Genomic DNA, 15,049 nt, shown 5'->3' with positions numbered 1-15,049 from the left:
ATCCTAACCGCCAATCCACTATCACAGAACCATCTCCTGAATCTAACAGAATTTTAGACACAAAATAGGAGCAGGATCAGGCTACACGGCCCCTGGGCCCGCTCCGCTACCCACAGGGCCATGACCGATCCGAACCTAGACTCATGTCCAAATTCCTGCCCGCTCCCCGTAACCCTTAATTCCCTTTACTTCTAGGAAACTGTCTATTTCTGTTTTAAATTTATGTAATGATGTAGCTTCTACAGCTTTTTGGGGCAGCATATTCCATGGACCTACCACCCTCAGTGAAGTAGTTCCTCCTCATCTCAGTTTTGAAAGAGCAGCCCCTTATTCTAAGACTATGCCCCCTAGTTCTAGTTTCACCCATCATCGGGAACATCTTCCCCGCATCCACCCGATCCAACCCCTTCACAATCTTATATGTTTCAATAAGATCGCCTCTCATTCTTCTGAACTCCAATGAGTAGAGTCCCAATCTACTCAACCTCTCCTCATATGTCCATCCCCTCATCCCCGGGATTAACCGAGTGAACCTTCTTTGTACTGACTCGAGAGCAAGTATGTCCTTTCTTAAGTATGGACACCAAAACTGTACGCAGTATTCCAGGTGCGGTCTCACCAATACCTTGTACAACTGAAGCAATACCTCCCTATTTTTATATTCTATCCCCCTAGCAATGAAAGCCAACATTCCATTGGCCTTCTTAATCACTTGCTGCACCTGCATACTAACCTTTTGAGTTTCGTGCACCAGGACCCCCAGATCCCTTTGTACTTCAGTACTTTCCAGTTTCTTGCCATTAAGATAACTTGCTCTACGATTTTTCCTGCCAAAGTGCATAACCTCACACTTTCCAGTATTGTATTCCATCTGCCAAATCTCTGCCCACTTACTTAGCCTGTCTATGTCCCCTTGCAGGTTTTTTATGTCCTCCTCACTCACTACTTTCCCTCCCATCTTAGTATCATCTGCAAACTTTGATATGTTACACTCGGTCCCCTCCTCCAAATCGTTAATATAGATTGTAAAGAGTTGGGGACCCAGCACTGACCCCTGCGGAACACCACTAGTTACTGATTGCCAGTCTGAGAATGAACCATTTATCCCAACTCTCTGCCTTCTGTTAGATAGCCAATCCTCTATCCATGCCAGAATATTACCCCCAATCCCGTGATTTTTTATCTTAAGCAATAATCTTTTGTGTGGCACCTTGTCAAATGCCTTTTGGAAGTCTAAATACACTACGTCCACTGGTTCCCCTTTATCCACCCTATACGTTACTTCCTCAAAGAACTCCAGCAAATTTGTCAAACATGACTTCCCCTTCATAAAACCATGCTGACTTTGTCCTATTAAATTATGATTATCCAAATGCCCTGTTACTGTCTCCTTAATAATGGACTCCAAAATTTTACCTACCACAGATGTTAGGCTAACCGGTCTATAGTTTCCAGCCTTCTGTCTACTGCCCTTTTTAAATAAGGGTGTTACATTAGCCGTTTTCCAGTCTGCCGGGACCTTTGCCGAGTTCAGGGAGTTTGGGAAAATTATTACCAATGCATCCACCATCCCTACCGCCACTTCCCTCAAGACCCTAGGATGTAAGCCATCAGGTCCAGGTGATTTATCCGCCTTGAGTCCCATTATTTTACCGAGTACCACTTCCTTAGTGATTTTGATCGTGTTTAGCTCCTCCCCCCCCTTTAGCCCCCTGTTTGTCCAGTGTTGGGATATTCTTAGTGTCTTCTACTGTAAAGACTGATGTAAAATATTCATTGTGTTTTTGCCATCTCCATATTTCCCACCATTAATTTCCCGGTCTCATCCTCTAAGGGACCAACATTTACTTCTATCCTCCCACTAGATTTGGCTACCTTATATGCCCTTGTTTTTAGTCGAATACTATCCTTAATTTCTTTACTTAGCCACGGATGGCTGTCTTTTCTTTTACACCCTTTTCTTCTCAGTGGAATATATATTTTTTGGAAGTTGTAAAATAACTCCTTAAATGTACACCACTGATCATGTATCGTCTTACCCTTTAATCTATTTTCCCAATCCACTCTACTCAGTTCCGCTCTCATACCTTCATAGTCTCCTTTATTCAAGCTTAGCACGCTTGTTTGAGATCCAACCTTCTCACCCTCTAATTGAATATGGAATTCAACCATGTTATGGTCACTCATTCCAAGGGGATCCTTTACTAGGACATTTTTAATTAATCCTGTCTCGTTACACAGGACCAGATCTAAGGTTGCTTGCCCCCTGGTCGGTTCAGTTACATACTGCTCAAGAAACTCATCCCAATACACTCAATGAACTCATCCTCAAGGCAGCCCTGCCCAATTTGATTTGTCCAATTAATATGATAGTTAAAATCCCCCATAATTATAGATGTTCCCTTATTACAAGCCTCAACTATTTCCTGTTTGATACTCCATCCAACAGAGTTGCCACTGTTCGGAGGCCTATAGACTACGCCCACTAGTGTTTTTTTCCCCTTATTATTCCTTACCTCCACCCAAACTGTTTCATTATCCTGATCTTTTGACCCAATATCATTTCTCTGTATTACAGTGATTCCTTCCTTTATTAACATAGCCACCCCACCTCCCCTTCCTTCCTGCCTGTCCTTCCTGATCGTTAAATAACCTGGTATGTTTAATTCCCAGGCATTGTCACCCTGCAGCCATGTTTCTGTAATGGCCACAAGATCATACCCATATGTAGTTATTTGTGCCATTAACTCGTCTATTTTGTTATGAATGCTAGATGCATTCAGATAGAGAACTTTCAAAGATGTTTTGTGACACTTAGTTCCTGCTTTTGCCCTTTTTATTACTTTACCTTTTACTCCATACCTTCTGCCCCTTCCTGACACGCTCTGGTTTTCAATTTCCCCACTGCTACCTAAGTCTATGACCTTCTCTGTTATTTTTATTATTTGCTCTCTAGGAACCTCCCCCCCACTAGTTAGTTTAAAGCCCTCTCTACAGCCCTAGTTATATGATCCGCCAGGACTCTAGCCCCAGCACTGGCCAAGTGAAGCCCGTCCCAACGGAACAGCTCCCTCCTGCCCCAGTACTGGTGCCAGTGTCCCAGGAAGCAAAACCCATTTCTCCCACACCAGTCTTTGAGCCACGCATTTAACTCTCTAATTTTATTTGTCCTAGCCAAATTTGCTTGTGGCTCAGGTAATAATCCAGAGACTATTACCCTTGTGGTTCTGCTTTTTAATTTGGCCCCTAGCTGCTCAAACTCCCTCAGCAGAACCTCCTTCCTTGTCCTATCTATGTCGTTGGTACCAACATGGACCACGGCAACTGGATCCTCCCCCTCCCACTCCAAGTTTCTCTCCAGTCCAGCCCTTAAATGCCTATACTATCCGCTTCAACCACTCCGTGTGGTAGCGAGTTCCACATTCTCACCACTCTTTAGGTAAAGAAGTTTCTTCTGAATTCCCTATTGGATTTCTTGGTGACTATCTTATATTGATGGCCTCTAGTTATGCTCTTCCCCACAAGTGGAAACATTCTGTATCCACTCTATCAAAACCTTTCATAATTTTATAGACCTCTATTAGGTCACCCCTCAGCCTTTTTTCAAGAGAAAAGAGACCCAGCCTGTTCATCCTTTCCTGATATGTATACCCTCGCATTTCTAGTATCGTCAATTATTTTTTTGAATCTTAAAAGATTACTTTTTGTTGCTACTATATTTTTCAAAATTCAGAATTTTCTCTCAAGATATGGAATATTTGCTGTTCACATGTTGGGTACCATCCAGTATAAAAATCATAGAATCTTACAGCACAGAAGGGGCCCATTTGGCCCGTCGTGCCTGTGTAGGCTCTTTGAAAGAACTGGAAAAAAAAAAGACAGACTTGCATTTATATAGCAGCATTCACAACCACCGGACATCGCAAAGCGCTTTACAGCCAATGGAGTACTTTTGAAGTGTCGTCACTGTTGTAATGTGGGAATTGCGGCAGCCAATTTGCACACAGCAAGCTCCCACGAACAGCAATGTGATAATGACCAGATAATCTGTTTTTTTGGTGTTATGTTGATTGAGGGAGAAATATTGGCCAGGACACCAGGGATAACTCCCTTGCTCTTCTTCGAAATAGTGCCATAGGATCTCTTATGTCCACCTGAGAGAGCAGACGGGGCCTCAGTTTAATGCCTCATCCGAAAGACAGCACCTCCTACAGTGCAGCACTCCCTCAGCACTGCGCTGGAGTGTCAGCTTAGATTTTTGTGCTCAAGTCCCTGAAGTGGGACTTGAACACACAACCTTTTGACTCAGAGGCGAGTGTGCTACCCACTGATCCACAGCTGACACTGGCTTTGAAAGAGCTATCTAATTTAGTCCCACACCCCAGCTTTCTCCCCATAACCCTGCAAATTAGTTCTTTTCAAATACATGTCCAATTGCGTTTTTAAAGTTCCTATGGAATCTGATTCCACCGCCCTTTCAGGTAGTGTGTTCCAAATCATAACAACCCTCTGTGTGAAATAATTTCTCATTTCCTCTTTAGCTCTTTTGCCAATTATTTTAACTCTACGGCCTCTGGTTATCCGTCCACTTGCCAGAGGAAACAGTTTCTTCTTACTTGCTCTATCAAAACCTCTCATAATTTTGAATACCTCTCTTAGGTCTCCCCTTAACCTTCTCTGCAGAGAACAATCCCAGCTTCTCCAATCTCTCCACATAACTGAAGTCCCTCATTCCTGGTATCATCCTGGTAAACCTCCTCTCTACTGTCCCCAAGGCCTTGCCATTCTTCCTAAAGTGTGGTGCCCAGAACTGTAAACAGTACTCCTGCTGAAGCCTAACCAGTGATTTGTAAAGGTTTAGCATGAACTCTTTGTTTTTTATTCAGTTTACAAAGCCGCGAATCTACTACACTTTCTTAACTGCTTTCTCAACTTGCCCTGCCACCTTCAAGGATAAAGATTTGTGAATATGCACCCCCAGGTTGCTCTGTTCTTGTACCCCCCTCAAAATAGTATCATTTAGATTACACTGCCTCTCCATGTTTTCTCCCAAGGTCGATCATTTCACACTTATCTGCATTAAGTTGCATCTGCCATATGTCTGCCCATTTCACCAGTCTGTCTAGGCCCTCTTGAAGCCTGCTACTATCCACTACATTGCCAAATTTTGTATCATCCGCGAACTTCGAAATAGTACTCCCTATACCAAAGTCCAGGTCATTTATATGTAAAAGAAAAGCAATGGTCCTAATACCGAGCCCTAGGGACCCCTCTGCACACTTCTCTCCAGTCAAAAAAAATCAGTTCACCACTACACTCTGCCTCCTATCCCTTAGCCAATTACATACCCAAGTTACCACCGTCATTTAATCCCATGTGCTTCTATTTTCGAATAAGTCTGTTATGTGGTACCTTATCAGATGCCTTTTGAAAGTCCATATATACAACATCTACTGCACTACCTTCATCAAATCTCTCTGTTACTACATCAAAGAACTCAATCAAGTTAGTTAGACATGATTTTCCTTGAATAAATCCATGCTGGCTGTCCCTTATTAACCCACGTTTCTCCAAGTGAGAATCAGAATGGTTACAGCATAGAAGGAGGCCCTTCGAGCCAGTGCTGGCTTTCTGCAAGAGCACTTCAGCTAATCCCACTCCCCCGCCCTTTCCCCGTAGCCCTGAAATTTTTTTTCCTTCAGATACTTATCCAATTCCCTTTTGAAAGCCACAATTGAGTCCGCCTACACCACCCTTTCAGGCAGTGCATTCCAGATCCTAACCACTTGCTGCGTAAAAAAGTTTTTCCTCATGTCACCTTTGGTTCTTTTGTCAATCACCTTAAATCTGTCTCCCCTGGTTCTCGACCCTTTTGCCAATTGGAACAGTTTCTCTCTATCTACTCTGTCTAGACCCCTCATGATTTTGAATACCTCTATCAAATCTCTTCTCAACCTTGTCTGCTCTAAAGAGAATAACCCCAGCTTCTCTAGTCTATCCACGTTACTGAAGTCCCTCATCCCTGGAATCATTCTCGTTAATTTTTTCTGCACCCTCGCAAAGGCCCTCACATCCTTCCTAAAGTGTGGTGCCCAGAATTGGACACAATACTAGTTGAGGCCGAACCAGTGTTTTATAAAGGTTCATCATAACTTGCTTGCTTATGTACTCTATGCTTCTATTTATGAAGCCTAGTATCCCGTATGCTTTTTTTTTAACTGTTTTCTCAACCTGCCCTGCCACCTTCAACGATTTGTGCACATATACCCCCAGGTCTCTTGGTTCATGCACCCCCTTTAGAATTGTACCCTTTAGTTTATATTCTCCTCATTCTTCCTACCAAAATGTATCACTTTACACTTTTCTGTGTTAAATTTCACCTGCTCGCCCATTTCACCAGCGTGTCTATGTCTTCTTGAAGTCTGTCTCTATCCTCCTCACTGTTCACTATACTTCCAAGTTTTGTGTCATCTGCACATTTTGAAATTGTTCCCTGTACTCCCAAATCCAAGTCATTAATATATATTAAGGAAAGCAGTGGTCCTAGTACCGACCCCTGGGGAACAACACTGTATACCTTCCTCCAGTCCGAAAAACAACCGTTCACCACTACTCTCTGTTTCTGGTCACTGAGCCAATTTTGTACCCATGTTGCCACTGTCCCTTTTATTCCATGGGCTTCAACTTTGCTGGCAAGCCTATTACAGGAAACGTTTGATCGGCCCCATAATAACCGGAACGCTCTATCCACCGGCAAAATTCAGGAGTCGGTTCAGGTAACTTTTTTTACTTTTAGTTACTTTTTTTACTCCATTTGTTGCTGTGCAAGGGTGTAGCTGAAGCTGTTGCTAAGCTACAGAGATGCTTGCAACTTGTGCCGATTGTTTTGAAGCTAAGCAACAGGGTTTGTTGCTTTATACGGAGCTCTGAGCTCCGTATCTTTTACTATAGCGTTCGGTTATCCGGAATTGTTGATGAACCGGCAACATGTCGGTCCCGTCCGTGCCGGATACCAGAAAGTTTCCTGTATGTGGTACTTTATCAAAGGCCTTTTGGAAATCCATATACACCACGTCAACTGCATTGCCCTCGTCAACCCTCTCTGTTACCTCATCAAAAAACTCGATCAAGTTGATTAAACACGATTTGCCTTTAACAAATCCGTGCTGGCTTTCCTTAGTTAATCCACACTTGTCTAAGTGACTGTTAATTTTGTCCCTGATTATCGTTTCTAAAAGCTTCCCCACTACTGAGGTTAAACTGACTGGCCTATAGTTGCTGGGTTTATCCAACATTTGCAATTCTCCAGTCCTCTGGCACCACCCCCATACCTAAGGAGGATTGGAAGATTATGGCCAGTACCTCCACGATTTCCTCCTTAACCTCCCTCAGCATCCTAGGATGCATCCCATCCGGCCCTGGTGACTTATCAACTTTAAGTACAGACAGCCTTTTTAGTACCTCCTCTATCAATTTTTATCTCATCCAGTATCTCCACTACTTCCTCTTTCACTATGACTTTGGCAGCATCTTCTTCCCTGGTGAAGACAGATGTAAAGTACTCATTTAGTACCTCATCTATGCCTCTGTGTCCATGCGTAGGTCTCCTTTTTGGTCCCTAATCAGCCCCACCCCGCCTCTTATTAGCCGTTTATTATTTATATGCTTATAGAAGACTTTTGAATGACCTTTTATGTAAGCTGTCAATCTATTCTAATACTCTTTTTTTGCCCCTCTTATTTTCTTTTTCACTTCCCCTCTGAACTTTTTGTATTCAGCCTGATTCTCACTTGTATTCTCAACCTGACATCTGTCATACATGCTCTTTTTCTGCTTCATCTGCTTGAATTAATTTTGTCCTTGACAGTGCTCTCCAATAGTTTTCCCACCACTGACGTTAGACTGATTGGCCTGTAGATACCAGGTTTATCCCTCTCCCTTTTTTTGAATAGGAGTATTGCATTTGCAATCCCCTTGTCCTCTGGTACCACACCCATATCCAAGGAGGATTGAAAGATTGTAGTCAGAGCTGCTTCCCATCTGGACCAGGTGACTTCTTAACTTTGAGTGATGCCAACCTATTTAGTACCTCCTTTGTATCTATTTTTATCCTATCCAATATCTCTACTTCCCCCCCTCTACTCCGACATTAACTTCATCCGCTTCTTTTGTGAAGATAGATGCAAAGTACTCATTCAATACCTCAGTCATGCCCTCTGCCTCTACAAGAATATTTCCTTTTTTGTCCCTAATCAACCCCACCATTCCTTTAACTATCGTTTTAATTTTTATATGTTTATAAAAGATTTTTGGATTCCCTTTTATGTTACCTGCTAATCTTTTCTGGTGCTCTCTCTTTGTTCTTCTTGTATCCTTTTCAATTTCTCCCTGCACTCTTTATTCTGCCTGGTTTTAGAAACATAGAAGATAGGAGCAGGAGTAGGCCATTCGGCCCCTCGAGCCTGTTCCGCCATTTAATGAGATCATGGCTGATCATCCAAATTCAGTACCCTGTCCCTGCTTTCTCCCCATATCCCTTGATCCCTTTAGCCTTAAGAAATGTATCTAACTCCTTCTTGAATATATTTAATAAGTTGGCCTCAACTGCCTTCTGTGGTAGAGAATTCCACAGGTTCACCACTCTCTGGGTGAAGAAATTCCTCCTTATCACAGAATCACAGAAACGCCACAATGCAGATAGAGGCCATTTCGGCCCATCGAGCCTGCACCGACACATATCCCACCCGATCCCCGCAACCCCTACACCAACACATATCCCACCCTATCCCTGTAACCCCACGTATTTAATCCCCCTAACACTAAGGGTCAATTTATGATAGCCAATCAACCTAACCCGCACATCTTTGGACTGTGGGAGGAAACCGGAGCACCCGGAGGAAACCCACGCAAACACGGGGAGAATGTGCAAACTCCACACAGACAGTCGCCCGAGGCCGGATTCGAACCCGGGTCCCTGGCGCTGTGAGGCAACAGTGCTAACCACTATGCCACCGTGCTGCCTGTCCTTATCTCTGTCCTAAATGGCTTACCCCTTATCCTTAGACTGTGACCCCTGGTTCTGGACTCCCCTGCCATCGGGAACATCCTTCCTGCATCTAGTCTGTCTAGTCCTGTTAGAATTTTATAAGTTTCAATGAGATCCCCTCTCATTCTTTTAAACTCTAGCGAATATAAGCCTAATCGACCCAATCTCTCTTCATACATCATTCCTGCCATCCCAGGTATCAGTCTGGTGAATCTTTCTATTATATTCTGTACCGGACATTTGTGGTAAACCTTTTTTTGTTTTATTTTAACCTCTATTTCCATTGCCATCCAGGGAGCTCTAGCTTCAGATGCCCCATCTTTCATCCTGATGGAAATATGCTTGGTTTGTACCTGAAATATCTCCGCCTTGAAGGCCTGCCATTGCTCATTTAGTGTTTCCCAGGCCAATCCTTTTTTCCAGTGCACTTGTGCTAGATCCCTTCTCAAATCACTGAAATTAGCTCTCTTCCAGTTGGGTATTTTCACCTTTGATTTAAAAAAAAAAAATCCCTTTCCATAACTACTTTAAACCTAATTATATTATGATCACTATTACCCAGATGTTCTCCCACTGCAACACACCTCACTTGCCCTACTTCATTCTCCAGAACTAGACCCAGCACTGCTTCATTCCTCGTTGGGGTAGAAACATACTGATTAAGGAAGTTCTCTGGTACACATTTTAGGAATTCTTCACCTTCCTCACCCTTTACTTTTTATTTCCCGAGTCTGTTAGGGTATCTTGCCCAAGTGCCTTCATTCATGCGAGAGTCCAGACATAGTATGTCAATAGGCACTTTTTCCAAGGGTAGGGGAGGAAGGAGAGCATCACAGCCAAGGGTTGTCCTGTCCTTGACCAACATCCATGTGTGCACCCAGTTCTGACAAAAAGTCCACATATGAACTATTAACTTGTTTGTTCTCTCTACTGGTGCTGACTGACCTGCTGAGTGTGTCCAGCATTTCTGTTTTTGTTCCATGTGTGCACAGGGGTTACTGGATAACTATTGGGAGCAGGAAACAGAGCCAATTACTGTCCTCATTGGCACCCTGGCCAAGATTAGCTAGCTCAGCACAGAGATCAAACATGGCATCTGTCTGCTCTGTGTGGCTCAGTAATTCACTGGATAAGCCCGCTGAGGAATTGGTGCAAGCCAACTGCTCTTTAGGACCTTCTACCCCTCCCAACATGCACACTTTTATTGAATTTTCCAGTGTTCAAATTCACATACATATTTTATGAATCTGCTGCACATTTGATTTCCCAGTGTTCACAGGGCAGGATGTGTATGTGGAACGAACACATTACTCCACTAAGGTTTATTGGTATGATTGTGCTAATGCTGGGATTAATTTGTTCATCATCTATGAAGTTTTGTCAGGGAGCAGGACGTCTTGGCTGCTAAATCATATTTGGGAATGTTGTCCTTGTCCGCTGTATTAATCAAAAATTTAGCTTTTTAAAACTCCTCTGACTCCGCAGCTGCACACTAATTGATTTTCAAAGACTGTATGCATCTATTTACCTTACACTGACTGACCATATCTATTTAATTTTATTTACATATATTCATAAGAAAATCTACCTATGCTGGGAAAGTTAATCCAAGTTAACCTTTGGACCAATTAACTAAACTGATCAGATTTTACAGTACGTCCTATATGCATATTTAAAATACTGTGCATCAATTTCGATTAAGTGCCAACATTGACTCAGTTGTAGCGCCCTCACCCGAGTCAGAAGGTGTGGTTTCAAGTCCCTCTCCAGGGACTTAAGCTCCTAATCTAGCCTGACACTTCAGTGCAGTACTGAGGGAGTGCTGCACTGTTTGAGGTTCCGTCTTTCAGATGGGATGTTAAACTGAGACCAGATCTGCCCCCTCAGATGTACGCAAAAGATCCTATGGCACCAACAGCACTAAAAAGAAACCCACACAAGATTGTCCAGTCATTTATCACATTGCTGTTTGTGGGACCTTGCTGTGTACAAATTGGCTGGTGTGTTTCCCTGCATTAAAACAATGACTACACTTCAAAGTGTTCCATTGGTTGTGGTGCTGTGGGACTTCATGAGGCCATGAAAAGTGCGATGTAAATGCAAGTTTGTTATCTTCTTTCATTGCTGAAAATGGATTTTGGTATTGAGATTAATAGCGGTTATCTGAATTTTGCCAAACTACTGTATTTGCCTAATTGTTAAGATAACTAGTGCCCCACTGTAATGATTCTTTATAGAATATATTTTGGCTTTCTTGATAACCAGTTTTTCCTGATTTGAATGTTTGAGCTGTGAGCCACCCCACATTTACAGTGCAATGTCATTAATGAGCATTCGCTCAAGCCTCACCCTTGGACTACTATTTCTTGCAGATAGTATGTACATGTTAAAGTATGTGGGTAAGGCACACTGCGCGTTTCCTGCACAAGCAGAATTTGCAGCTTCTGCAGCCTGTCACATGCAATAACTTGACAAAAGTGTAACATGAATTTGTAATATTCCATTGCATTGTAGCTCATTGAGTTTCTCACTTACATTATTAGATATGACATTGATTTAGAACGTCTTTCTCCTCTGCAGCCTAGGATTGAGCCATATTATACCACTTTTACAATTACTGAACTGCTTGCATTAGCATTAAGTGTTGGAGTGCTCATATAGGCCAGCAAAAATACATTTTAGACTTACTGGTGGGCTGAGCGGTCAGAAAATGCTGCTGCTGTGTTCTAGTATTATTTGTTGCTACTGGCACTTTGAGGCATGGAGTGAAAGTTTCCCAAGAAGGTTACAACGCCTTCGATGCCAAGAGCCCTGCCATCGGAGGCATCCTTGTAGTATAATAGAGGGACACATGAATCATGGCAAAGAAAGAAAGACTTGCATTTTTATAGCACCTTTCAGAACCATAGGACGTCCCAAAACACTTTCCAGCCAATGAAGTACCTTTGAAGTGTAGTCACTGTTACAGTGTAGGAAACATGGCAACCAATTTGCACATAGCAACTCCTACAAACAGCAATGACATAAATGAGCAGATCATCTGTTTTAGGTGCTGATTGAGGGATAAATGCTGTCCAGGACACGAGAACTCCCCTGCTCGTCTTCAAATAGTGCCGTGAAACCTTTTAAGTCTACCTGAGAGGGCAGGTGGGGCCTTGTTTAACGTCTCATCAGAATGGTGACACCTCTGACAGTACAGCACGCCCTTCAATTCAAAGAAAAGATGTGAATTAAACCAGTTTTGGAGCTGAAGAATTAGCTGGTAGTGGTTCTTACAAGATCCTGGTCCTCGCCTTTAAATCCCTGCATAGCCTTGCTCTCCTATAGGAGATGGTGCATGTATGGTTTACTGAATCAAACAATTTACTTGCACTGTTACTACTGCATGTGATAGGGAAACATTAAGTGCATGAGTATTAACCTATGTGAGTTAAAGCTTCAAAAGACAAGATATGTTTGGCAAACTTACCTTTTTATTAATTTTGGACAGACACGCTCACTGCTGGGAGTGTTTGAAGAAGATGCTGCTGCCGTCTCAAATTATACCAGCCAACTTTACAATGCCATGAAGCGGATTTACGATGCACAGGTATAATTCCAAGTTTATCAGACTAGGTCAATAGCAAAATACTGCGGATGCTGGAAATCTGAAACAACAATAGAAAATGCTGGAAATCTGAAACAACAATAGAAAATGCTGGAAACGCTCAGCAGGTCAGGCAGCATTGTGGAGAGAGAAATTGCCATTTAAACACCTCATCTAGAGTTGTCTTTTGTTTCTTAACTTGCCCCATTACCTCTCCTTTTGCCTCGTACCATCATCCCTTTTGGCAGTCAATCTCTCCTGCCTTCCACCCTATCACAGACTTTCCCTTTGTTCTTTTCTCCCCTCCTCCCTCTCCCTGCCCCCACACTTGCTCAAATATCTGTTACTTCTCCAACATTTTCCAGTTCTGACGAAGGATCATCGACCTGAAACATTGGGGTAGATTTTCCCTAAGCTGTCGGGGAAGGAGGTGGGACTACAACTTTCGGGTTTTAGTCCCGCCTACATCGACGTCCGGCCAATCCGCGCGATTTTCCCTTGATTGACCTTGTTGAGCCCGCCCAGTGGGCTCAGTAGGCCAATTAAGGGCCACCCGGCAACAGGTGATGTCACAGACTGAAATTTCATCTGTCAAGAGTTCTTGACAGATGAAATATCAGTGTTTCACAGCTGTTTGAAGCTGTCAAACACTGACAGCCTGACTTCTAACCTGAGTCCTTCTACACAGACTCAGTTAGAAGTCTCACCGGCAATGAAAGCTGAAGGCTGTCACTTTTGACAGCTCGCAGCCATTTTGCTTCCAGTGCCGGCTGAGTGATGGACTCCCGAAACCTAGAGGAGGAAAGGCTGTTAAGGTAAGTACAGGTAATTTAAACTTCTTTACACACTTTAGTCACACCAAACACACTTACCTTTGCACTCATGCACCCATCACTCACCTGAACACCGACATCGCGACCCCTCCAAGTCCTTCAACCCGACGGCCCGACTGCTCTAACTTGGCGTGGTTTGGAGCCGTCGGGAATCCCACACGACACCCCTCAAAATAGGGATTAGGCTAAAAACTGCCTGTTAACTACCTGTTAACAGGCAGTTAATTGGCACTAATCCCTTCCCGCCTCGGGTCGGCGGGTCCCAGTGCGGGGCGGGTACCCGCCTCCCCTGAAACTTACGTGGAGGTGGGTTTTGGGCAGGATGGTGTCGGGACCCCCGAATTTGGGATTTCCCCCCCCCCGCCACACGCCTGAAACCCCGCCTGACAGCTCCAGGAAAATCTACCCCATTAACTCTGTTTCTCTATCTGCGATGCTGCCTGACCTACTGAATGTTTCCAGTATTTTCTGTTGTTGTATCAGACTAGATCATCAGTTACAGGAGATTAGCATAGAATGAAATGTGTATACTAGAATAGAATGGCAAGCAGTTACAACTTTACATTCCATAAAATTACTCGTTTATACAATCACTATTTTCATAGTCAAATATCTTGAATTTTTGGATGTTCTTACCCGATTCCAAACCTATAGTCTCTTTCGTTTTCCTTTCCGGTTTTATTTTTACATCTACTAATTATCCACCCCCATACTCATGACAGAGCAGACTACAAAATCCTCATTAACTCTGTAAACTAAAGGATACTGGACTGCTCAGTAGCAGATGAGTTTCCTGGGGAGTGGTGAAGTGTTTGATTTTTCTTCAGTCGTTAGATGTGCCATCTACCCACTTGCTGACAAATGTACACAAAATGTGCAGAACTAATTGATACGCTTATCAATTACTCCATAAAAGACGATGAATCAGGAAGGCGATGAAAAGGCTTTTATTAACTAGAGAACAGAGCATGCCTCTCGTGGGTGGCTGGTTCCAAGAAGGAAGTGAGTCGGCGAAACCCCCACCTTTATACCTGGTCATGTGGGCGGAGTCAGCTGAGGCATGCCTTGGTACACAGCGCCACCCAGAGGTAACAATATACAATAACAGTGGTTTACCACATTCACCCCTTGTTTAAAATTAAGTCCGGCGGGGTGAAGGGTACTACAAGTTTGTGTAGTTAAGTCTATCAGGTGGCCTTGTCTGACGTCCTGATCGTCGTGGTGGCAGCGGCGGTGTTGCAGCATCCAACGTCGGATCTGGTGTCTGGGTGGTCAATGAAGGGTCCTGGGGCTCCGGCATGTCGTCTACAGGGGTTGGATTGGGAGGGGTGGTGGGGGATAACGGTGGTAGTTCAGGGGTACCCGAGGGTGCGAGATCTCGTATGGAGACCGTGTCCTCCCGCCCGTCTGGGTATGTCACCCAGGCATACTGGGGGTTGGCGTGTAGGAGGTGCACCCTCTCGACCAGGGGGTCCGTTTTATGGGTCCTTACGTGCCTCCGCAGTAGGACGGGCCCAGGAGAAGTCAGCCATGCCGGTAACGAGGTTCCCGATGTGGACTTCCTGGGGAAAACGAACATTTGCT

General features: G+C 43.8%; 1 protein-coding gene across 1 annotated transcript in view; it reads left to right on the top strand.

Annotated features, from left to right (window-relative positions):
* Window positions 1–15,049, top strand: part of appl1 (adaptor protein, phosphotyrosine interaction, PH domain and leucine zipper containing 1) — an 80,041-nt gene that overhangs the window by 1,188 nt on the left and 63,804 nt on the right. The window contains 1 exon segment of the mRNA XM_086001603.1: window positions 12,537–12,635. Within this exon segment, the coding sequence (XP_085857729.1) occupies window positions 12,537–12,635 (99 nt within the window).

This window comes from Somniosus microcephalus, chromosome 11 (genome assembly GCF_052327205.1).
Source record: "Somniosus microcephalus isolate GS21.2 chromosome 11, FLI_Smic_1.0, whole genome shotgun sequence".
Lineage (NCBI taxonomy): Eukaryota > Metazoa > Chordata > Chondrichthyes > Squaliformes > Somniosidae > Somniosus > Somniosus microcephalus.
Note: the sequence above shows the minus strand (reverse complement) of the source record. Positions and strands in the feature narration are given on the sequence as shown.